A 26,561-nucleotide genomic window follows, 5' to 3' on the forward strand; every position below is an offset into this window, starting at 1 on the left:
TCTACATCTCTTTCCTCCTTTAAGCCACTCCTTAAAATTGTCTTCTTTACCAAGGTCTTAATGATCTTCGCTGATACCTCCCTATGCAGCTCAATATCAAATTTAGTTAGATAACTCTTGATGAAATGCCTTGGGAGATTTTAGATGCTGTATGGTACAGATCATTGTTATTAGGAACAGCTATTGGAGAACATCTGCAAAATAACAAAACGCACATCTGTACATAAAAATAGCCCAACCTACCTGAAACTAGAACAGAAAATGCTGGAAATACTCAGCAGGTCAGGCCGCATCTCTGCAGAGAGCAACAGAGTTAATGTTTCAGGTCAAAGGTCTTTCATCGGATGCTGCCTGACCTGCTGTGCATTTCCAGCATTTTCTGTTTTCATATCACATTTATTTTGCGTTCCTTTACGTGAATTTTGTAGGAACTAGCCTTCTACTCGGAAAGGTAAGTGACCACACGCTAAAAATAAATGTAGCTCTATGGCATTTAGCAGCAAAAGATCAAGTGAACGTGAAAGGAACCATTCTGAATGTTTTGTCAAGCATATTATCACAGGCTGTTTCTAAATCAACCCCACAGCAACATACAGAGACACATGTTTCTAGCATTCAGCATGCATTACCTAGCAACTGTTTGACCATGCATGCCTTGAATAAAATTGAACAGAAATAACACGAAAACTGAGTTCACTGAGAATACTCGAGTTTAAATGTACTGAGTTTATTTCTGGTAACCTCTGACCTTTTGATTACAGTAATTTGTTTACAATGCAGCAATTTAACCTAACTTTAACCTAACTGGGCTGTTCACGCTTTAAGCCTTGTTAGCAGGCCAATCAGCATATGTTAATATGCTAACTTCTTACATGGAATTTTTCTATTGGACGAGTTCTTTATCGGTAGATAATTCACATTAGAAATTAGAACTATTAAAAATGAAATGAATTTAAACTAACAGAATGACTGTAGACCAGCTGGTCTAAATTCAGTTGTGGGCAAACTTCGAATCCACAATTCAACATAAAATTAGTCAGTAGCATCAGCCAATTCTGGCCTCTTATGCATCCTCAATTTCTGTGGTTCCAGCTTTGGCAGCCATGCCTTCAGCTGCCTATAGGCCCTGGACTATGGAATTCTTTCCCTAAATCTCTCTCTTCTCCTCTGAAATGCTCTTTAAAACTTCCTTCTTTGATCAAGTGTTTGGTCAGCTGTGCTAATACCTCTTTATATGGCTCGTTGTCAAACCTTGCCTGATAAGATAAAAGCAAAAAACTGCGGATGCTGGAAATCCAAAACAAAAATAAAAATAAAAATACCTGGAAAAACTCAGCAGGTCTGGCAGCATCTGGCGGAGAGGAGCACAGTTAACGTTTCGAGTCCGTATGACTCTTCAACAGAACTAAGTAAAAAATATCTGATAAAAAATTGACTGATAAGGCTCCTGTGAAGTATCTTGGGATGCTTTGTGTTAAGGACATTGTATAAATGAAAGCTGTTATGATTGTTATTATCAGAACTTCATGTCTACAGCAGATACTTTCAGGGCTTCAGTGGTGCCTTAAAGTGGACCCCACATCTCTCACATTCACAGAGTTGACTCATGTTGTCCAATACCTACTTATAAAATCCTATAACCAGGAATGCAATAATTCTAGAAGGATGCTGGAGGGTTGCCAGAATTTATAGAGCTGTATTTTAGCATTGGAAAAACGGAATGTAAAAGCACAATTGGAGGAGGAATTAAATTGCAGTTCGGGTGCTTAGGTGGCTAAAGCAGAATTTTTCATACAGCAGTAATTTGGTAATGAAGTTACCAATGTGCCACATATAAGGCTCTTGGGTTTTTGTTTTATATGGCAATACTCTTTCTAGAAAATGTTCCACTTTAGAGAAATATGCCACACATGGATTCATTTTCCAGTTAATATCATCATCGTAAGTATACTTGTTAAACAGTTATATCTCTTTCTCTGTATTGTGTCTTACTAAAGAACAGAACACTATGATGTGCCATGACATACCTCTTCATCCATATTCTGTATGAGTAGCTCAGCTTCTTCTTCCTCTTGCCTCTGCCTCCCATAGAGATCTTCCATTTTCTCTCTGCTCTCTTGGTTACTTTGAGCTGCTAATGCAGCCAACACCCCATCGTGCTGCATACATAGCCTGCTCTCCATCTCCTCAAACTGTCCTCTGAGGACAGTGTTTAACCTTTCCTCTAAAAGAAACCCATCAGGTTTGAAGTTCCTGAGCAACAACACAATGGCATCAATGTTCATTCTTTTTCGATAATATTCCACATCGGTATCCACATGTATTGTGTTCAACACATGCAAGCTGCAAAAGAAAAACTGAACGTTAATGGTCTCTGCTTTATGTACTCAGGAATGAAAAAGGAACAATGTTTCAGATTAAAAAAGAAATCACTAATACTGGAATTCTAAAACATAAAAAGGAATGGAAATGCACAGCAGACTTCTTAATAATTCATTTATTTCAATGGCACAACCAGTGACTCATGTCATTAAAGATTGGGGTCGTGACAGGCTGAGGCTCCTACCTAAGTTAACACAAGTATGAAGGTTTCATTATTTCTAACAAAACTAGATGGATGATTAGTGTTTGCTTTCACCGCTTTTAAGCATTCATCAACAATGAGCTGAATGATGCGTGAATTTTTTTGATTTAGAGTTTTTTGTTCACATGTTGTTGGATTATAATGTAGAGTGAATGAGATGTGAGCAGTCCTCTGATGTGTCAATCACTCTTTCAGTGCCAGAAAGGGGGCTCATTGAGACATATTCACTCAACCACATTTCTGTGTTGACATCCAAGTCTCAATTGAGCTCCACCATTGATGTTTGTGAGAAAAAAAACAGTTTGCAACCAGAAAGAAGTATCTTCACAGGTCACTGATACTTCACCATTGAGGCAAATCATAGAATTTGTGTGAGCCTAGAATTATCTGAACAAAAGCTAAATACTGCGGATGCTGGAAAACTGAAATAAAAAACAAAAAATACTGGAAAAACTCAACAGGTCAAGCAGCATCTGTGGAGTGAAACAAAGTGAATGTATCAAGTCGAGATGACCTTTCATCAGAACTGGAAAGGTCATCGTGACCTGAAACATTAACTCTGTTTTTCTTCACAAATGCTGCCTGACATGCTGAGTATTTCCCAGTACTTTTTGCTAATACCTAAATATAATTATGTAAGTATAATTACCATATATAAAATGCAACTGACTTTTTTAGTATAAAAGTTAGACAGCTAAATCACAGCTCTGGAATTAGCGCACACTATTTTGGTAGGTCAAAGAGCAAATAGTTAACTAATGAATACCGTTGTCTATACCATACAAAGAGATGCTTGAGACAATGAAGAGAGGAGGAAGGGAAAGAGGCAGACAGACAAGAGAGGAGAGACAAAAGGTAAAAATGAAATGCCCTGATTTTAATCACGCTTGCTACTGAAACACAAGGGAGCACACTCAACAGTTATGTGCACCCAGCCAACATGATGACAAACTTATGAAATTATTTTGGCACTGTGACATATTACACTTGCGTAGAAGATCCAAAATGCAATTCAACATACTTTATGGTCTGGTTCAACTTTTGCTGGCAAATGTGCTTTACTTAAAGAACTACAGGAGAGGGTTTAATCCTTCAAGTCATCAGGGTTGAAATATTGCATAAGGAATTTAGTGGCGTTAATGAACCATCTGCCACTACGTGCCAAACCAATGGGATTACAAGAACCTCATTTCACAGGGTTTAACTGGAAGAATCACTGCTTCTTAAAAAAAACTGCATCTAGAACAAGGCAAGTAAAGATGGAAAAGTAAAATAAGGTAAATAACTAAGATAAGAGGCCTCACTCTATACATCAGAGCTGCAAAAACAATTGCAAGTACAAGTTTGCAACAAAGAATTGTGATTGTTTCAACACAGAGGATGGGAATTTGGCCATCATGTCTGTGCCAATGTTAGTTGGCGCCAGGCTTAAACATCTGGGACAAGGTTAACCCGATCAACAGTGGCCAGCTTCTATAAAATAAGGCAAAATCCTTGAAAAGTCAAAAACCATACAAGACCAAATAAGACCATAAGTTAATGGGAGTTAGTTGAGGCCAGGGTAGTTTATCATGGTTTATACACCAGGAGATATCTCAGTACTGAATTTTAGAGCTTCCGCACCTAAGAAAATGTTTTTAAAAAAACGATGAAAAGGGATAAGCATTAATGTGAAAGGGGGCCGGAGGAGGGCTACATAAACAGAGGTACATTGCCAAGTTGGATTAAATGTATTACGAGCTGCTAAGACAACTAAAGGGAGGAATGATGGAGACTCTGATCATCATTTTCCAATCACCTCTGGATAAAGACATGGGGCTGGAGACTTGTGAACATTGTACACTGTTTAAAAAGGAAGAAAGGGATAGACCGTGTAATCCCAGGCCTGCCAGCCAGGCCTCGGTGGTGGTTAAATTATTGGAAAAAATTCTGAGGGCCAGTATAAATTGTCATTTAGAAAGCAACGGATTAATCAAGGACAGTCAACATGGATTTGTTGAGACAAGGTCATGCCTAACTAATTTGATGAAAGTCTTGAGGAGGCAATAAAGAGGGTCGATGTGGGTAGCGCATTTGATGTGCTCTGTGCTGATTTTAGTGATGAGGTTCCACATGGTACACTGTCCAGAAAAGTGAAAGCCCATGGGATCCAAGGAAAAGTGTCAAGTTGGCTACAAAGTTAGTTCAGAGTTGGGAAGCAAAGGGTAATGGTTGATAGATGGTTTTGTGACCGAAAGGCTGTTTCCAGTGGGGTTACGCAGGGCTCAGTATTAGTTCCTTGCTTGTCGTGGTACATATCAATGATTTAGGCCTAAATGTAGGGGGGCGATTATGAAGTCTGCAGATAATGAAAATTGGCCATGTGGTTAATGGTAAGGAAGATATCAATGGACTGGTCAGGTAGGCAGAAAAGTGCAAATGAAATTCAAACTGGAGAAGTACTAAGTAATGCATTTGGGGAAGGCAAACACGACAAGAGAATACACAATAAGCCTTAGGATTAAATAACAACAAAACAACAAAAATACACGTTGTATTTACGTAGTGCTTTTAACATAATAAAATGTCCCAAGACACTTCGTAGAGACACTAAAACAAAATATGGTACATAAGGGAGTATTACAGCAGATGACCAAAAGCTTGGCCAAAGAGCTAAGTTTTAAGGGGTTTCTGAAAGGAGGCAAGCGAGATAGAGAGGTGGAATGTTTGGAGGGTTTAATTAAGGGCTTAGGCCCTAAGAAATGTAGAGGATCAGAGTGCACATCCAAATATGGCTGAAAGTAGGAGGAAAGATAGATAAAGTCACTAAGAAGGCCTAGAGGATAATTTCCTTTATTAGTTGAGGCATGGAAAATAAGAGCAGGGGTGTTTTGCTAGAACAGTATAAAACACTAATTAAGCCACAGCTAGAACAGTACAGAGAGTTTTGATCACCACAGTTTCATCAGACCGGAGAGAATACAGAGGAGATTTATGAGGATGTTGCTCAGATTGGAAAATTTTAACTATGAGGATTCGCTGGGCTGGAGTTATTTTCTTTGTAACAGAGCAGGCGGAAGGCAGATTTAATTGAGATGTGTAAAATTATGAGCAGCTGAGAAAAAGTGGATGAGAAGGGACCTATTTCCTTTAGCAGAGAGCTCAATAACCGGGAAGCTTAGATTTAAAGTAATTATTAGAAGGATTACAGGGGATTTGAGGAGGACCTTTGTCAGCCAGAGGGCAGTGGGGGTCTTGAACTCAGTAGTTGCCCTCATCACATTTAAAAAAATACTTGGACAGCTCATTTTGGACTGAGATGACCCTGGTGGACCTTCTGTGCCATAAATTCCCATGATTCTATACAGTCATGCCCAACATTTGAGGAGGCCATTAATGCCTGAAAAGCAGGCACTACGCAATCCTATGCCTAAGCCATCATTCTTTTAAATCCAGTTTGAAACATTTTTAGCAGGAATGCAGGATGAACAAAAGATCTATTTGGATATTTTTTTTTTTAAAAAACCCTTACTTATCAAAGGCCTGAATCATGTTCCATGGGCTTCAAGCACTGACATTATTTCACAGTGGTTCAATGTTAATCAAACTTGTCCCAGCTGTGCTCTGCTTGACACATTAGAGCATACATCACACTGTCAGATAGTGAGATTTAGTCTGGGGCCAATTTGGTTACCATGAAATGACAATACAATTCCTCACTGTGGGGTCAGAGGTGGTGAAGGACCTTGAATTAGTTAATTCTTGCACCTACATTTTCCCAATCAGTTGCAATATTGATTCTCTGCCACACGATTACATATGAAGACCACTAGCAACATCGACTTAAAAACCTCTTCTTCAGTCACCAAGGAACATGTATTGCCCTTAACTTTGTCAGAGGAAAACATGGCTTGCTTCAGCAACTGTTGTCTTTTGAAATTTGTTTTGAAATGTTTTTAGCCATTAACAGCGTACGGAATCAATGGTTTATTTGGATAATTCTTAGAAAAACAGCCCTTACTCATTGAAAGCCTGAGTCATGTTCTGTGGATCTTCAAGCACCAAAATGTCAATCACTTTCTCCTCGAGTCGGAGCTTTTCCTTGAGTTGCTCTGCTCCATCGCTAATTAGTACGCAAACAGAATCAGACTGGTTTCTTTCCACCTGTAACAAAAACCTGAGTTATAAGTTGCATATTTTGGTTTAGATGAGACAAAATAGACTAAATGTTGTTAGCAATGCTCGCTCAAGTCCAGCTGTTACCAGGTTAACATCACTTACAACAAGGCAATTTCACAATTGTTACAAGTACAGCAGATTTGGCCGGGGTGCTACACAGCAACTAGAGCTTCAACGCATTGGAGAGCGATTGTAACTTTTGGCAAGAGTGTGACACACATGATATCAGCTCAGTCACCCACTGAACACCTCTCCCCTCAATGTAAAATGAGAATTAGAAGAGGTGTTTAAAGGGCTACTGAACTGATGGTAATAATATATAATACATGCTAACAGTCAAAACTACCTCCTCTGCAATTGTATCATAGACCGAAATTCCACATGCACACCTATTAACTCCCATATGGTGAGCTCCTGATCATAATGTGTCATGTTGGAGAGGCACAGAATGAATCCGAGACATTTCATTATAGTTAAGAAGATAAAACTGGAAGGTCAGTCACCTTGTCCTTCGCATACACCTTCTAAATTACACATCCGCTCAAAAGGCTTGTGAGCAGGATTACCTGGAAAAACTCAGCAGGTCTGGCAGCATCGGCGGAGAAGAAAAGAGTTGACGTTTCGAGTCCTCATGACCCTTCCACAGAACTGAGTGAATATAAGGAGAGGGGTGAAATATAAGCTGGTTTAAGGTGGCGGGGGGGGGGGTGGAAGAAGTTGGGGGGTGGTAGTGTGGTTGTAGGGACAAGCAAGCAGTGATAGGAGCAGATAATCAAAAGATGTCACAGACAAAAGAACACAGAGGTGTTGAAGGTGGTGATATTATCTAAACAAATGTGCTAATTAAGAATGGATTGTAGGGCACTCAAGGTACAGCTCTAGTGGGGGTGGGGTGGAAAGACTAGCAGGGCATAAAAGATTTAAAAATAATGGAAATAGGTGGGAAAAGAAAAATCTATATAAATTATTGGAAAAAACAAAAGGAAGGGGGAAGAAACAGAAAGGGGGTGGGGATGGAGGAGGGAGTTCAAGATCTAAAGCTGTTGAATTCAATATTCAATCCGGAAGGCTGTAAAGTGCCTAGTCGGAAGATGAGGCGCTGTTCCTCCAGTTTGCGTTGGGCTTCACTGGAACAATGCAGCAAGCCAAGGACAGACATGTGGGCAAGAGAGCAGGGTGGAGTGTTAAAATGGCAAGCGACAGGGAGGTTTGGGTTATTCTTGCGGACAAACCGCAGGTGTTCTGCAAAGCGGTCACCCAGTTTACGTTTGGTCTCTCCAATGTAGAGGAGACCACATTGGGAGCAACGAATGTAGTAGACTAAGTTGGGAGAAATGCAAGTGAAATGCTGCTTCACTTGAAAGGAGTGTTTGGGCCCTTGGACGGTGAGGAGAGAGGAAGTGAAGGGGCAGGTGTTGCATGTGGTGGTGCAATTCTGGGATTCCCAACCCCATTCCTGGGCTGTCTGATTTTCAGGAGTGTCTTTAAAAGGTGCGGGCTGGCTCCTGTCAGAAGCCCACATCTGGCACTCCAAACCTGGCTGGCTCCATTGTGGGGATAGTAGGGCATTGCATGTCCTACTCTTCTGCAATTTTCATGAGGTCAGGCAAAGTTTTTAAAGAGTTGTGGTTCATAGCCCCTTAGAGGAGTCATAAACCCTATCTCCATGAGATGGCCTTTTAAGAGGTAACTTCAAAAGATCCCCCTCATGCCCTCTATGTCAAGTTACACCACCCACAAACCCCCGTATGCCAATCTCTGCCTTTCCACCCTATCAAGCACCCTATTCCAAGCTCTGCACTTCCACCCACTCCCTATGCCAAGCTCTGCCTCATTATGTATGCTTGGATGAAAACCCAGCCAGCTATTAGAATACTGGAACATCTGCTCCCCACATGAAACATTGTTTGATTGACAGCTCAGATTGTCTGATCTCTGTGGTCATTTTTACAATGTTTATTGACAGAAGTTAAGTGGTTTCCGTCTTGCACTCATCAGGACAATTGCAAGAATACCAATGTCAGGGGATGAACAATGTTATACTGTATAAGAAGAGAGCGCTGATTGGTTGGCAAGTGGATTCTGATTGGTAGAGGTGTTGACATGAAGAATGCACCAGTTAATGTTGACTGATGGTCAACTGCTAAGCATTGTTTGAAATTTAAACCAGGCAGCTTGACTTTATTTGGTCAAGACATTGACTTGAGGAATGAACCAGTGAATGGCTACCACTTATTTTGTTTAGCTGAAACAGGAGCAATCTGTACACATGTTCATTCTGTCTGCAAAGAACAGGGCCCTGTGTATTAATATATGTAGCTTCCTGTACATGCAAATGGCCACACTGAGACCCCGGCTAACAATCTTAAATTGATCAAGCTGCCTGGTTTAAATTTCAAACAATGCTTGGCAGTTAACTGGTGCATTCTCAATGGCAACACCTCTACCAGTCAGGGTCCACTTGCCAATCAATCAGAACTCTCCTCTCATACAGTATAAAGTTGTTGCTTCCTCTTAGAGTGGGATTCTTGCAATTGTCCTCAGAGTGCAAGACAAAAAGCTTCCACAAAATGTCATTTTTCAGTAACACTTAAGTGGTTTCAAGGGTTTGTGGTTTGTGATATTTGAAACTTTAAACGGTCTGGTTAACACTTCTATTAGCTTCACCCAGGCTTCTTTTTTCAAGCATAGGAGTAAGTTGTCAATAGATTACATTTTTTCAAAGCTTTCTTTTTACACATATCATCATACACTATGATGTTCATTGGTTCTAGAAAGTGTACAGTGGGTCAATGAGCATTTAAGCGCCAGAGCTTGACATAGGGGCATAAGGGGACATAGAGGGTGGATGGAAGGGCAGAGCTTGGCATAGGGGGCTTGAGGGAACATAGAGGGTGGGTAGGAGGCATGAGGAGTGCTTGGAGGGTGAAGCAAGTGTGAGAAGTAAGGGCTGGAGGGCCTTTGTGTCTTTTTCATTGGGGAAATGTCCTGCGGCACTGAGGCTGGCCTTTTAGACAGCCCACCTTCATACCTGGCAGCCCCTGTGGCTGCCCCGCACTTCTTCCCAGGTTGCCAGGCCCAATTCCAGCCCGCACCCATCTCCCAGCAATGAAAATCCTGCCTTTGCAGGAACTTTCTCCCAAGGTGGGTGGAGCCAAGACGGGAATTTTCCTGACTCCCCCTAACCACCTCGAGGATGAAAATCGAGGGCCTTTATTTCTGAAATGCTCCTGAACTCTGTTCTCCTTAGCCCACAAGAAAACACAGCATAAAATTCTAAAAATTACCTGCCTGAGCCTCTTCTGTACCACGATCTGCCTCATGGCAGGGCTGGTGTGCTGGGGGAGGCCATTATTGTTCCCCTGCTAAGGCGTCCAATTAAAATAATTCAGCTTCTGATAAAAACAGTGGGGCCTAATTTGCATATTTAAAAAGGACTCCACTACCCACCTGTGAGTGGCTTGCTTCAATGACCAGGTTAACATCAGGACATGGCGAAATGTTAGCAGGATTAGGGGAAAGAGCTACTACCTGCATTTTAATGCCCTTCCCCCAAACCTGTATTCTGCTGTGTGGATAAAGTAATAATTGGCCTTTTGTGTCAGAAAATTTGAATTATTTGCTCTTTGGGTGACTAAATCAATATTCCCAACAGCTGAATCTTTACATATTGAACAGTTGTGGATTCTGTATTCCTTTAGAGGCACATTATGACATTAATCTCCATTAACAGAAGCATGACAATAATGCTATGTATCTTGTTTCTTAGCCCTTTCTTGCACATACCTGGCTGAGGTTGACACAGAACAATGAATAAGTCTAAACAAATTATATTCCACACAGAAAGTACGCAGAGCAATCTATGAATATGGTGAAGAGCCTAGGGAAGAATGGCAGATTCATGCCATTAATTAAGTGTGTGAGGACTAAATGATGGGCATTGGATTCTGAAGCTGCCATTGGACTTGGCGCAACACTACCCCAGTATGCAGCCACCGGTCTGGATGGTTTTGGTGGAGACAGTGTGCCATTCAATTTAAAGCAAGATTTCCAACAAACCTGCAGCATGGCAGATATAGATTCAGTAAAAAAATAATCACAGCACAAACCATCAAAGAAATTGAGAGTCAAATGTCGAATGGGGTTCCCTCACATGCCCCTTGTAATTTCTCAGAAGCGCCATATAACATTTTATTTCCAGGGCTTCCTTGGTTAATCTGTCGAGTTTACAACAGGCGAGCAGGAGATGCCGTCAGAAATTCTCCCTCAGAATGTCATATACCAGTTTACTAGGTAAGCTTTCTCTTCTCAGTTGGCCCTTGACATTCTGCCAACATCTTATTCTCCACTGGCAACTGGGGTACTCACAAGTGATCACTATTTTGCAATAGGCTCCCAAATTGCTTCTCTCGATTGCCCCACTTCAAATAGAACCCACAACAAGAAGACGTGGTGGTAGAAATTTGTTTCAGGCAAATCAGGCAAATAGGGCTGTATTGCACTGGGGGCCTTTCATACACTCTACCTGATACTCGGGTTAATGGAACAGGATATCGGATAGGTGGTCAATGAGATACCTCCTGTTTTCCACTACCACTTAAGATGCTTTTCTACCACACGGATCAGAAACACTAAGTGTTTTTAATCGTGTAACTGTTACAGTTCAGATCCTGGGAAAAATGGCATCTGTTGAGCCGGCTTCTGGCATTTATGCTGCCAAGCATGACTCTCTTATGCTGGGGCAGAATCATTGGGCCCAGTTTATTACAAGTCGACCATTTTGCAACAGAGAAAGGGAACTTGATTTTAGCTGGGGTGAGCACTGGAAGCTGACTCATGGATACTGGTTGTGCTAGAATCCAAACTGAAACAGCGCGAGTGTAAATCAACCTCTCGGTTCACTGACCTGCGGCAAAGGAGGATATCTGACTCTTCTGACATGGACGATGATGAGAATTGAACACACCAAGGTAAAAGAAACAATGAATGCAACAATAAACCCAAGAGAGTGGGTGCCATGATCTGGAGAAACCTGGAGAAGAAAGATTGAAAAGTAGAAAGATTAAAAATAGATTCGCTGGCAAAGCCAGTAAACAAATAAACCATTTATATCCTTTTGCTCTACAGCAGTTCTTTGGATATCACATACCAAAAAGCAAGAGTAAAATCTTGTTAGCTTATCTTTCATATCAGCAGTTACTGTAAAATAATTGCTCACGGGCAGAATTTTACACGAGCCCAACCTGAACGGGTGTAAAATTGCTCGAGATGATGTCGGACGAGCGTCCCGATGTAATCACGCGCTTGCGCGACATTTCACTCGGCAGGCACGCATGGCAGTCGGAAGAAGGCCCACTGACAATTAAATGGGTAATTAAGCCCATCAACGGCTCAATGGTCAGCGATTTTTCGTGGCCCGTCCAACCTTACAGTTGGCAGACAGGCCAATCGGCCAGGCGGCCTTTTCATTTTTGATGAAACCTCATCCAAGGGTCGGATTAAATCTCTGTTAGGATATAAAATAAAAAGAAATATCTGGGGACAGCATTTTTGAGGCATGCTTTCAGGTGCTTGACTGTGCTGTATTGGACATTTTTTGCCACACTTTTGTGCTTCCTTTTTTTATCTGGAGGTCTGCAGCTCCCTGAGGCAGCTGTCTGTCTTCAGGGAGCTCAGTGGAAGCGCTCACCAGCACTTGCGCTGACATTGTCACCCACCCCCGAGCTTTTCAGCATGCATTTCACATGGTTAATTGGCCAGACAGCATGAAGTCGCATTCGGGAGCCAATGGCAGTCAGGGACTCGTTTCCCAACCACTCCTGGGCCTACCAATCGCATGTGCCCGATGAGCACAAAATTCAGGCCCAAGAGAACTTATTCATCACAACCAAAAATCAAAAGTGAAAAATAATTAAAACTGCTTTCACAACAATTTTTAAAATATGAGTTAATATAAATAGATTTTTTTTTTTGTTTAGCTATTAGAGTTGACATGATGACCTCATCCCTGTGAGATATTGGGGTTATTTCTGTGATTCACCCACTCTCATACAGGGAACTACACTCTGGATATTATTATGACCCTAGACCAGATCCCCAAGTTTTTGGTAAAATCCAGATAAGGGCCAAGAAAATTTTGTTTAAATAGACAAAGTTCAAGATTCAAGACACTTACTAAGAGAATAAAGCCAGAAGATTCCATGGGTTTTGAGCAAGCAAGAAATAAACTTCACTATACAAGGTCAGAAATTTCCAATATCTATTTTATACTCTAATATTCAGGGTTAATAGAAGGTACATGTAAAGTAACAGGCAAACTGTGGTCGAACACATCACACTGCACAATAAATGGCAGATGCAACCAAGACAGAGTCCATGGATTTCTCAACAACCCACCCTGACATCAGCAAACACTGAGTCAACCAATCTCACTGAAACTCACCTTTGAAGATCTAAACTGGGAATTCTCTCCAAAAGTTGCTCTAGTTCAGACAGCATCAACAACGGCCCACCTCCCCTGCAGGGTTTCATATTTCATCTCCCACTGTTCCGTTCCCCTGGATCCCTGAGTATGCACTCGAGCAACAATTCACAAGCACAGCTTCAGCTGCTGAGCAACATACTACTGTCCCCAAAGAGATATCTTTGCCCTAACAACCCACAACATGGAGTCATCAATCTTCTGCTGCTTTCTTAGAATGCTAGGGCTTCTCCTAAGCCCTCACTACATACAGTTTGCTAACTGCAGCTGTTTTCCTGCTTGGAGCCTGTTTCTCCACTCCTCTCTTTTTTTCCCCTTAACTTAACTGGGATCTGTCTCTGACCCCTGTCTGGGACTTCCTTTGGGACCTCTCGCTGTCCATTCTCCACGTCCCCTGCCAGGGATAATTACCTGCCGCTCCGCTCCCAGTCATACGACCCAGGTTTTTGCTCTATTTTCCCTTTCTGCACAGATGCGCAGGGCCTATACTCCATCCAAAGAACATAAAGATGCTGAATTGCACAGTCTGCGCATGTGTGGAAACTCCGAGGTTTGTCAGGACTTGGAGTTCCTGACCTTTGCCCTTTGATGAGAAGGTAGGTTGGCTTTCATATCAATATCATGAGTTAACGAAACTATGGCTCAAGTTCTCTAGCTTAAGCTCTGAGAGTGCAAATTCACATTGCAAGTGTAATATCATGGACACAGGTTTTATGGAACCTATGCTGGTACAGTAATATAGAAAAGCAAGCTTCTGCTTGTGCCCCTTTATAAGGATTTAGTTCAACTAACGAACAGTGGTTATAGAAAATGGACAGAAATTTCAACTCACACGTTACTTTAGAAGAAAAATTGATATAATTCACCTATTTGTCAATCTGCAGTTCCATAAATGCTGTACAAGAATTGCAAGCCGCTAAAGTTAGTGCAAAATGTGTATAAGTTGTGATTATAAGTGCTTGTGATTCTTCAGATTATCAGTGCACCATGTCAGAGCAAGAAAGCATGATAAATTATTGTAGCCAAATGGCATCTATTACCCAGATGCTACCAAGACAGAGTCCATGGATTTCTCAACAACCCACCCAGACATCAGTAAACACTGTGAGGCAACCAATTTCACTGAAACTTTGTCTCTCCCACTCAGGGTTCCAGTCTTCATCTAGTACCCAGATGCGACCAAGACAGAGTCCATGTATTTCTCAATACACCCTACTCAACATCGGGGAGGACAGCAAAGGGAGATCCAACCCCTGGACCAAAACAGATTGTACACAGCAACATATGCAAAGCCCCCAGAAGTTTGATTGCTGTTATTTTAGTCCTGTTTGTACTAATTGATTTAGACCAAAAGCCTCTTGTTAATGTAGTACACCTGCATTTCACAGCTTGGAATAATTATGGAAATGCCATTTTTAATGTGAATGCTATCACCAGATTACACCTCTTTTGTACTTTTGCAGTTGGCAGTGATAATGATGGCATAATGCTGAAATTGAAGCAAAAGTGAAAACTACAAATAATGAGTGGCATCCTTCCAGCTGCAAGGGATGATGGGAATACAGCCTCAGAGCTTAGGTGAGGTCAGTTGAGATCATCTGCTGCACTGGTGGTGGTGCAGGATGACCTCAGCTGACATCTTATCTGCAGGGCTGGTGTCTGCTCTGGATCTTCCAATGTTTATGTCGTGGTGGCGGTGAGTTCCTGCGCACAGCTGGTGTTGCCATTTGCGTCGACCGTCAGCTAGAGTTGCTCACAAATGGCAAGTGAAGTTGAAGAACTTCATGTCTCATTTGACAGCATTCTCGAATTGGGCCTTTGGGCACCCTGGTGGTCTCCTTACATGGGCTACCTCCCAGTATAGGATATTCCTGGGGATGTGGCCATCGAGCACCCTGTGCATGCGCCCAAGCCAGCGATGCCTTCTTTGCTTGATTAGTGCTCAGCATATTTGCCACAGAAAGGACTGCTCCACTGGTGACTTTATCTTTCCATGCAATGCTGAGGATGCATCATGGATAAATGCAAACGAAAAATAGTGGCATTTTGCACAGCAAATCACTCAGCACTAGGAAAAGGGGAAAGTTTTGGCAGGAACCTTCAACAGAATTTGTCAGCAGGATGCTGCTGGTACCACCCTGAGCTGGGAAAAATTGGTACAGGACCACACCTGTGAGCTAGTGTGACCTGAGTTATGCTGCATTTCAGCCAAAGTATAATTGCAGCTGGCTCTATTTTTTTTACACTTCCATGCGTTTAGGGACATAAGAACATTGGAAATGGGACAAGTAGGCCATTCGGCCCATCGAGCCTGCTCCGCCATTCAAACAGATCATGGCTGATCAACTACCTCTTACTCTATTTTTTCCCCACTATCTCCAAACCCTTTGATGTCATTCATATTCAAAAATCTATTGATTTTTATCTTGAACGTGGTCAATGATCGAGCTTCCACAGCCATCTTGAGGTAAAGAACTCCAAAGTTTCACCACCTTCTGAGTGAAGAAATTCCTCCTCATCTCAGCCTTAAATGACCTGCCCCTTATTACAAGACTGTGTCCCCTGGTTCTAGATTCACCATCCAGGGGAAGCATCAAATCCAAATCTACCCTGTCACGTCCTCTAAGAGGTTTGTAAGTTTCAATGAGTTCAACTCTCATTCTTCGAAACTCTAGAGAATACAGGCCTAGTTTCCTCAATCTCTCCTCATAAGACAATCCCGCCATTCCAGGGCTTAATCTGGTGAACCTCTGTCGTACTCCCTCTATGGAAAGTATATCCTTCCTTAGATAAGGAGACCAAAACTGTACACAATACTCCAGATGCAGTCTCACCAAGGCTCTGAACAATTGCAGCAATCTACTCCTGTACTCAAGTCGCTTTGCAATGAAGGCCGACATAACATTTGCCTTCTTAATTACTTGCTACACCTACACGCTAACTTTTAGTGACTCATGAACAAGGACACCCAGGTCCCTTTGGACATCAACACTTCCCAGCCTCTCACCATTTCAGAAATACTCTACCTTTCTGTTTTTTCCACCAAAGTGGATAACTTTACGCTTATTCACAATATATCCCATCTGCCATGTTCTTGCCCATTCATTTAGTCTGTCCAAGTTCCTTTGAAGCCTCTTACTGGGTGAAATGTGCTGACTGTCCTAGAATATGTGCAGCACAGAAGAAGACCATTCAGCCCATTCTGTCTTTGCCTGCTGGAAAAGAGCCAATCTGCCTGATCGCACTGTTAGGCCGGAATTTTCCATCCCTTCACGCCAGCAGGATCCTCCGGTCTCCCCCCGCGATGTGAATGGAAATTTCAATGGCTCGCCGGCCCAGTTGCAGGGGAACCCCCCCCGCGGATGGGCTAGAAAATTTTGGCCTTAGTCTGTAGCCTTGTAGGTTACCTCTCAAGTGCGACACTTAGAAGCAATGAGAGTTTCTGTCTCTACTACCCTTTCAGGTAGTGAGTTCCAGGCGTCAATCACCATTTGGGTGAAAAAAATTTCAACTCCCCTCTAATCTTGTTACTAATTACTTTAAAACTATGCCCTCCTGGTTACTGACCTCTCTGCTAAGGGGAAAGAGGTTATTCCTATCCATTCGATCAAAGGCACTTCATCATTTATGCCTCAATTAAATCTCCACTCCTGTGTTCCAAAGAAAACAACCCCGGCTAAAATTCTCCATTCTTAACTATATCCTCAAAAGTCCCTGTCCCCTCTCTGTACAATCATATCCTTCCTGCAATGCAAGTAAAACATAGTACACTAGCTGCAAGTCCAACTTGTGCACTGCACAGTTCATAGCATAAACCCACCCCACTCTTCCTATCCTGTACATTGGCCAATGAATGAAAAGTCAAATCACCAATGGGCACCTTGACTGCCTCATCTACCTCCCTGCCTTCTTCTTCCTCACCCAGCTTTTATATTTGCCAGCAATAAAAAAAAAATCATTGCCTCTGAAACTTTAACTCCATCTCCCTCTGCCGAGATGCTGCCTCATCTGCTGAGTGCTTCCTACATGGACCTATCCAGAATTAAGTGAAAAAATGCCCCTCTATACACAGGTCAGGCAGCCATATTGATTTCAGGCACCTCACTGCTAGGTGTTTTCACTTAATAGCACAATGGCAATATAGAAGATGCTCATTCATGCTTCATACCTGCATATGTACCCAGCGCTCCAATATTCCTGCCAATCTCTTGGCAGGGTGAGCCAGTAGTATGTGTTCCACACTTATACCAATATTCAGCTGGCGCCTAGCTGGTGGTGGTCAAAAATATTCCTTGAACTATTGGAGCATTTTAGGAGCTAAATATAAAAACTCAACTTTAGGGCAACCAACATAAAGGGCCAAGAAGAATTGAACCATTCACAACCAAGAAAAGAGAGAAGTCAAGCTTGTGTGTTACAACCCTAAAGATTGTAGTTAAAAGGAAATATTAAGGAAGTGAACTATTTGGCAGCTTTGAGATCCTGGAAACTAATGAATTACAGAAGACAGTAAACCCTGAATTTAATTCAGTCAGAACACAAGGAGGAGGAAGAATGACACATTTAAAGCTTAGAAAAAATGAAAGAATAGAATATTATTACTTTAGGCCTGTGTTAAATATCTCTGACTCTATCCAGCATCAAGTCTCAAAAAGTTACAAGTTGAACTTACAAGTGCTCTTTCACAATCATATTTTAAAGTAATTTTCCCACAGTTGAGTTTTTGATTTAAACATTACCGCGTCAGCTTCAATTTGCCATTTTGATAAATAATAGCTTGTTATTTCCACCAAGACGGATACATTTCTTTCTAGACTAAGAGTAATGTGCTGTGAATACTGGGAATCCAAAACAAAAGCAGAAAGTGCCGCAATTACTCAGGGAGTCTGTCAACAACTGTGGAGAGAGAAACACTTCAGGTCTGTGACCTCTCATCAGACCTGCCGAGTATTCCCAGCATTTTCTGTTTCTGGACCAGTCTTTTGCTTTCCAAAAGTTCTTTGCAACTTCATGTTAAGTTTCTAGACACTGGGGTTGGACACTTATTGCGTTCTGGAAATCGGTGACCTTGTTCTGATGCTCCGCTAACAAGAATCCATGCCTTCCTCAGTGTTGTAAAGGCACTGGGTCTCAACTCATTACTTCTCATACACTCGAATGGCTCCAGTTCCACAGCAAATTGCACACACTACAATTGAATCTTGAGTATTGCCCACTATTCCTAGCATTCTTATCAGCAACATCCAGCCTAACAGCTTTTTCATTCAAAACCTGCTCACCACTGGAGCTTTGACTCTTGCGTGTGAGGACTGTACTGTCCTTTCAGCAATCCCGTTTAATTTTGCTTCATATTGTTCCCCTCCTCAGTCACTTCTGTTACCTTTAGCTTAAAGATACTTTCTTCTTTTCTAGGACATTTTACATGGAATTAATTTTGCATTGAACTCCTTGGGCTTGTTCCACAACCTTTCATATGTATTAATGTTCCATTGTGGAGGGCAGTCAGATGTATAGCAGTTATCATGGAAGGAAGCTTATATTGTATGCAATGCACGAGACGTAGCCTCACCTATTAGCGTTCTGCTTTAGAGTTATATATAACGGCCTGAATCTTGCGCTTGTTGGGCGCATGCGATCACCAGGCAAAGAAGTGGACTCAATATGCGCTTCTGGCCCCAAACCACGATTTCACCCTGGCGGTCAATTAACGGGCAGCCAGCGTGAAATGGTGCTGAGAAAGGCTCAGGGCCTCTGGGGTGGGTGCAGGAAGATGGCGGGCACTGAGAAAAGTGAGGGTGCGGGTGGGCACTCCCTGAAAGCTGACAGCTGCTGTGATGCTGCCTCGGGGAGCTGCAGTACTGTAAAAATGAAAAAAAGAGGCCAACAAACTGCAGCAAACTGTGCCAATACTACAAATTCAAGCACCTGGCAGCAGACAGCATAGCAGATCATCCCTCAAACATCTTTTTTTATTTCATTTAAACCCTGGGCATTTCATCCCGCCCTGGATGTAGTTTGTAGTGAAAATGTGAAGGCCACCCGGTCGTTTGGCACGTCCGCCAACAGTAAAAGTAGACGGGCCGCGTAAAATTGCTGACAATCGGCTCCTTAATGGGTTTAATTGCCCACTTAATTGTCGCCAGGCGCACCTCCAACTCCTCCCGCCTCCTGTAAAGTTGCCCATGAGCGTGATGATGTCGGGACCGACGTCTGACACCTTCTCGTGCGATTTCACCTGATTCCGGGATTCCTGGCGCGCACTCACACCTTCAAGGTAAAATTCTGGCTTACATTTCTAATAGCTCACGTTCTTTAATCTGTATTCACACAAAATCAATTTACATTCTTCAGATATTTGTATCCTTGGGAGGGGGGTTTCAGCAGCATTGGGTAAGGGGGTGGCTCTCAGCCTGCACCCCCCACCCACGCCACTTCCTGATGCCTGGACCCGTGATCAGGCAATGAGTGCCTTTGAATGAGGACCTGCCTCCACCGCCGCCCCCCCTCCCCCATCCCTCACCCCTCCACCCACCCCTCCCCCACCCCCTCACCCATCTCTCCACCCACCCCTCCCCCACCCCCCCACCCATCTCTCCACCCACCCCTCCCCCACCCCCTTCCCCTCCCCCATCCCACCCCTCCACCCACACCCTCCCACCTCTCCACCCACCCCACCCACCCCCACCTCTCCACGCACCCCCTCACCCCTCCACCCACCCCCCACCACCTCTCCACCCACCTCCCCCACCACCTCTCCACCCACCTCCCCCCACCAACTCTCCACCCACCTCCCCCCACCAACTCTCCACCCACCTCCCCCCACCAACTCTCCACCCACCCCCCCACCACCTCTCCACCCACCCCTCCCCCTCTCTCCCTCCAGCCCTCCACCCAACCCCCCACCTCTCCACCCAATCCCCCACCCCTCCCCCACCCACCCCTCCCCACCCCCACCTCTCCACCCACCCCTCCCCCACCCACCCCCACCTCTCCACCCACCCCTCCCCCTCTCTCCCTCCAGCCCTCCACCCAACCCCCCACCTCTCCACCCAATCCCCCACCCCCTCCACCACCCACCCCTCCCCACCCCGACCTCTCCACCCACCCCTCCCCCACCCCTCCCCACCCACCCCTCCCCCCACCTCTCCACCCACCCCTCCCCTTCTCCCCCCACCCCTCCCCCCCCCCTCCCCACCCACAGCCCCCCCACCTCTCCACCCACACCCTCCCACCTCTCCACCCACACCCTCCCACCTCTCCACCCACACCCTCACCCCTCCACCCAACCCCCCACCCCTCCACCCACCACTCCCCATCTCCCTCCACCCAACCCCCCACCTCTCCACCCCTCCCCCCACCCCGCCTCCAGAAACCCCAAGCAATCCTGGCAGGATTTGATCTTTGGGTGTCCCCCATGGCATTAACTGCCCTGTTAAGGGTCTCAAGTGGTGCTGGCTTGGAAAGGCCGGCCCACTAGCCTACCCACCCTGGCCTTAATCGGGACAGAGACAGGAAAGCAGTCGGATCCCCATCTGCCACCCGTGGCCCAATTAAACCCACCCCTGTCACCAAGCAGCCCCAGGGAAGGGCATTAAATTCCATCCAAAGTTACAGTCAGTTCAACGCAGCTATTATGACTAGATTGGCACTCACCAAATAAATTTTATGTGAGATTCTTAGAGCTAACAAAGAAGCTGGATGATATATTTTTTCTCAGAGCTAAAAATAACAATGCACCAACCCATTCTGTTAAGTAATTCCCATAGCTAAATTAATTTGATTATATTGACAGGTTGTCCAATGCACACACTTTGCCGACCTGTATGTCAATACCAGTATTACCAAACGTACAGTCAGGGCGGTCAGGCATTCGAACACACGGCAACCAAGACTGCAAACTATAATCAACTTACCTGAATAACTGCTTTCCTAGTCATTGTGAAGTCTGCCACCAGGGGGTCAATCTGAATATGACCATCCTGAAAGACATGATTATAGATTTTATTTATTTTATGTTACAGTTTGGCCAGATTCAACATCAACTGTTGCAGACAAGATCAGGTAATTTATAATAATTAACTTTGGTACTTGCCAATCTGGTATAAATATTATACAAGAGCAAAGAGATAAACTGGAGATTGCTAGGTTACACATAATTGTAAGTAAAATAAATGAAGTAAATTAATAAGTGAATGGAATTATTAAAGGGGAGAATTGCAGTGTTATCTACATGGTGCCAGGCAACTCAAAACATCGCCAAGCCTGCTCAAAGTAACAAAGCAGGATTGAGGGAGCGTATTTCCTGTTCACTAAAGGTGCACAATAAATGTGAGGCTGCCATAGGGAAAGTAGGGAGGGTTCTCAGAAGTATTGCTAAATTAAACACCAATATGAGTATATTTGCATTAATATGACTTCTGTTTGCCTTCACTTGCAGTGTTACTTGGTCCTTATACCTAGTGATGAATATTACAACTCCACAAAGGAAGACGGAAAATAACAAGAATGATATATAAATTTAGATTTCATTGGTATTAGGTTTGATTCTGAGAATTTTAAGATTATTCGGTTTGAGGAAAGAGGCCTGGGGGGTGGTGATATGATTGAGCTGTTCACAATGGTAAAGCATTGGATGTAGCAGATTTAAATAACATTTCTAAAAAGAAAACAATGGTAGGGATAAGGTACAAAATAAATTATAAGTCAGGATGGAGGACAGGAAGAATTTATTTTCTCAGAGGACTGTCACTATCTGGAACAGATTCATGGTAAATGTGATGAGTTTGTGTATAACATTGTTCTTGAGTAGAGGACATTTTTGACTGAGAGGGGTCTAAAGGTGAATGAGTTGGTTAACTTTACCTGGTGATAGACCAAGATCCCAAAAATAAAAAGGCAGTGTCCTAATGCAGTGCAGTAAGGAGTGTTCAATGGAGAACTCCAAAGCTGGTTAACATTAAGCTTATGACAAGAGAATAAAGGAACTGACAAAAAAAATAATGAAGGCAACCATGCAAGTTTCTAAAATAATTGAGCAAATGAGTTAGTATAGAGTTAAAAAGGTATTCGGTACAAAACCAGAAAGGAGCAGAGGAAGAAACAAATTAAACTCAATTTAATAAAAAAAACCTTTCATGCGTTGCTATGTTATGGAATATAAACTGATGCCTAGTGCAAAACTCATCAGCAAATCATCATGTCAATGTCCTAAAGAGGTCCTCTCGCTGATCTGCTTTTCCTTCTTGTAGCAAAGGACCTGATCTGTCAACAAGATCCGCCAACAGAGTCAAGATCAAGACCTTATTTGCTAAGCAGGTAACAGATGAATTAATCTTTAAGTAGAATACCTGTGATCCATTGCTGAAGCTGAGGTAGGCTGGTAATGAAATAGTCCTCCAATCCTGGGGCTCTCCAGCATTTAATACTGCAGTATAGTTTATTATATAGTATTCACCAGCTGGCAAACAAAAGATGAAATGGGTATTTTAATAGACGCACCAAAAAGGTTTCTGGAGTAATTCCTATTGTTTTAACCCTGCATTCTCAAGCTGGTCTCTAAGGTAGAATATCACATTCCACAGAAGCTTTCAGAAGTTAAATGAAATGACGTACTTCCAACTAAACAATTCAAGTGATGATTATTAAGGGAGGACCTTGTCAAAAAACGACGACAGAAGTTCATTTTTCCCCAGTTGTCTTTCTTTTCCATGGATACAGGCCACTAGCTTCTGATGCTTCACCCAACTGCCCTCTCTTCAACTGGCAACCTAGACAGTGGGCAGGATTTTGCTGTCGGCGAGCAGGGGGCGGGGCCCGCTCACCAAAGCGCAAAATGATGCGGTATGACATCAGGGAGAACCTCCGATGTCATTCGGCCCCATTTAAATTTTCAGGAAGGCGGGGGCACAGCCAAATCAGCTGCGGGCCCGCCGACCTGTCAATGGCCAATTGACGCCATTGACAGGATAATTAAAACAATAATTAAAGGACCTGCCTGTCCAACCTTAAGGTTGGTGGGCAGGCCAGGAGCCCCGGAGGGGAGTAGAAAAAACATGAAACCTCATCCACCAGCGGGATGAGGTTTCATGTAGGGTTTAAAAATGTTTAATAAAGTTTTAGTGAAATTTATTAACACGTCCCATCTCGTTTGACATTGTCACATGAGGGGGACATGTTAAGGATTTTTTTATTTTTCTATTTTTAATGTTTGGACAACTTTCAGCGATCTCCCTGAGACAGCACATAGCCTCAGGGAGATGTGCGCTCTGTCATGCGCTTGCATGAAAGAGCGCACTTTCGCTTTTGGGGAATCCCCTCTCCTGCCTGCACAGTGAGTGTATAGCGCTTCCCGCCGGGCGTCACGCTGGGTGGGCCTTATTTGGCCCGCCCAGGTAAAATGGCGGCGGGGCCCACTTCTCCGGCGGGGATTGGCTCCTCGCCCACCAGAGATTGGGTGGGGCCCGCCCGCCCGACAGGCAGAAAATTCTGCCCAGTGAGTCTTGTCAGATTGTTTAATCATAGGCAAATCACAGCCAAATATTTTATCCCTGCATGCACAAATGCCACTATTGACACTAATAGCTATGGTAGAATAGTGGTTATGTTATTGGATTAGTAACCCAGAGGTCTGGAATAATAATCTGGCAGACACAATTTTGAAACCCCATCGCGGAAGATTGGGAACTTAAATTCAGTTAATTAAGTAAGTCTGAAGGGGAAAAAAAAGTTAGTATAGGCAATAATGACCATGAACTACTGGATTTCCTAAAATGTCCTTTAGGGAAGTAAACCTGCCATCCTTACCCAGTCTATCTGTGACTCCAGACCCACAGTATAGTGTTTGATTCTTAAATGCCCTCTGGAATGGCTTAGCAAGTCACAGTTGAATTGTAAAACTACCTCAAAAAGCTGTAAGACCTAACAGCACTGCGGATGTATCTCCACCACTCGGACTGCAGCTGTTCCAGAAGGCAGCTCACCACTACCCTTCTCAAGGGTAATTAGGGAGCGGCAATAAATGCTGGCCGAGCCATGAAGCTCTATTTTGCAAGGAAAGGCAGGCATGAACCTCATACAGGATGAGAACAACCAGCACATTCAATCACCTGGCCCATCAAAAGCAAGTAGTTTGTATTAAACTGGCCATGGTGTAACCTTCATACCTTGGATTTTCTAAGACAGTTGATTCATCAGTTATCAGTTACCAAGACACTACAGAATAGCAAATTACAGAAACACTTTAACAGGTTGAGAGAGCAAATTATAAAACACAAAGTAGAATATCCACTATGTTCCATAGTCATAACTATATACTAACAAATGTCTAATATATTTTAATTCAATTTTATTTTATTTACAAACTTGTAGCGTGACTTACTGTATCATTCATAAATAAGTTAACACCTAGAAGCATCATACCTTGAAGAAATTCCTTGGTGTATGTCTGGAATCCTATTTCTGTTTCTCTTCCCATGTTACTCTGAATGCTTAGACCATGAATAGTATCTCGGATAGTAAGCTGAGAAATGTTAAATGTAGATTGAACAGCCAAATTGCTTATTATCAGCCTCACAGTCACTATCTGGGATTCATTTTTTCCGGTCACCTGAAAACGAGAGTAGTGCATTATTACGTGCATTTGATTCATATATTTAAACTGAGCATGTACCTACACAACAAAAGCTCAGGTCAGTTATGTACAATGCTACTGACTTCCATATAAAGCTTGATGGAGGTAATGTTGGCTTTGGGTGACAGTATTTGGGCCCTCTGTTAAATGCCTCCCCCGATTTTCATTTCCAATGACTTGGCAGCGGCCTGCGATGGTCCCTTTAAGGGGCTGCATTCAGGACAGCCCTATTTTGGGAAGAGGGCCTCAACCAGCAATTGCACCTCACATGCAAAGGCCCAAATGCCTGTTTAAGGCACAGACTTAGGATGCCTCTACTGCAACTTTATCAATATGGCAGATGACACACCTCCAGCACACCATACGTGTGAACACGCTGCACACCATATTGGACACTAAGGCACCTGTTTTACACTTGTAAAACCAGGGCAGCAGTAATGAATATCTAGTCCAACATCATCTAAAAAGGAATCAAATAAATATGTCAAAAGGAGCAATTTAAAGAAGGGAGCAAACTGGGAAATTTAATTAGAAAAGATCCCTCAAGTTAAAGAGGCAGCACCAACTCCATCTGTGTCGAATTTCATATTATTCTATAAGTAGAACGTATATATTAAAACATATGTTAAGACAGAAATGAGAATTTATTTTCTCTCAGAACGTCATTAGTCTGTGGAGCCGTGCTGGCTCGGTCACTGAACATTTTTAAGGCTGAGTTAGACAGATTCTTGATTAACAAGAGAGTCAAAGGTTATAGTGGGTAGACAGGAAAATAGAGTTGAGGCCACAATCAGATCAGCCATGATCTTATCAAATGGTAGAGCAGGAGCAAGGGGCTGAATGGCCTACACCTGCTCCTAATTTGTATGTTCGTATGTATCCATAATAATAAACTATGTGCTGTTGTGTGACACCTTGTGGTTGGATTCTTCAGCATCATATAACATTCTGTACTTCAATATAGGGGTTTAATGCACCATCTCTTGGTCAAAATATTGTACTACAGCAACAAAACTAACTGAACTTCTAAATTAAAAACAAAAACAGAAACAGAAATACCTGGAAAAACCCAGCAGGTCTGGCAGCATCGGCGGAGAAGAGCACAGTTGACGTTTCGAGTCCTCATGACCCTTCAACAGATCTGTGCTCTTCCCCACCGATGCTGCCAGACCTGCTGAGTTTTTCCAGGTATTTGTGTTTCTGTTTTTGTTTTGGATTTCCAGCATCCGCAGTTTTTTGCTTTTATCTTTTTTGAACTTCTAAATCACTTGGGGCTGAATAATACTGGGTGGGGTGGGGAGGTCCCACCCTCTGGAGATGCTGGCCAATAGGATTGGCCAGTAGCCCCATCAGTCCCGAAAGTGCCAGGGAGGTGTCAATCGCTGTTGCCAGGACTGCTGAGGAAGGGAAGACCCTGGAGCAGGTAAATCCAGGGTCTTGGGCCGAGAAGGTTTGGGTAGTTTAGAGAGAGGGGCAATGAGGGGTGGAGGGAGAGGGTGGGTAGGAGGGGGGTGTCAACCTTAGGGGGGGCTGCCCCATGATTGGCAAAGGGCAGCCCGCTAAGGGCAATGCTCCCTTCCCTCCTGTCCTTTAAACATTTAAGTTTAAAAGCGGGTTTTCCACTCCTGCCCTGTTGCCCACCCCAAGTGTTTTATGGCGCAGACAGAATCTTATCAGGACTAATTGGTTTGATGGCAAGCTTAACTGAC

General features: G+C 43.3%; 1 protein-coding gene across 1 annotated transcript in view; it reads right to left on the reverse strand.

Moving 5' to 3' along the window:
• LOC121282709 (limbin-like) overlaps window positions 1-26,561 on the reverse strand; it is a 189,155-nt gene that overhangs the window by 147,534 nt on the left and 15,060 nt on the right. The window contains exons 5-10 of the mRNA XM_041196490.1: window positions 24,642-24,828; window positions 22,571-22,680; window positions 21,137-21,202; window positions 11,649-11,774; window positions 6,585-6,727; window positions 2,028-2,343 (exon numbers count right to left, since the gene is read on the reverse strand). Of these exons, the coding sequence (XP_041052424.1) occupies window positions 2,028-2,343; window positions 6,585-6,727; window positions 11,649-11,774; window positions 21,137-21,202; window positions 22,571-22,680; window positions 24,642-24,828 (948 nt within the window). The remainder of the gene's footprint in view (window positions 1-2,027; window positions 2,344-6,584; window positions 6,728-11,648; window positions 11,775-21,136; window positions 21,203-22,570; window positions 22,681-24,641; window positions 24,829-26,561) is intronic.

This window comes from Carcharodon carcharias, chromosome 1 (genome assembly GCF_017639515.1).
Source record: "Carcharodon carcharias isolate sCarCar2 chromosome 1, sCarCar2.pri, whole genome shotgun sequence".
In the NCBI taxonomy this organism is placed as follows: Eukaryota; Metazoa; Chordata; class Chondrichthyes; order Lamniformes; family Lamnidae; genus Carcharodon; species Carcharodon carcharias.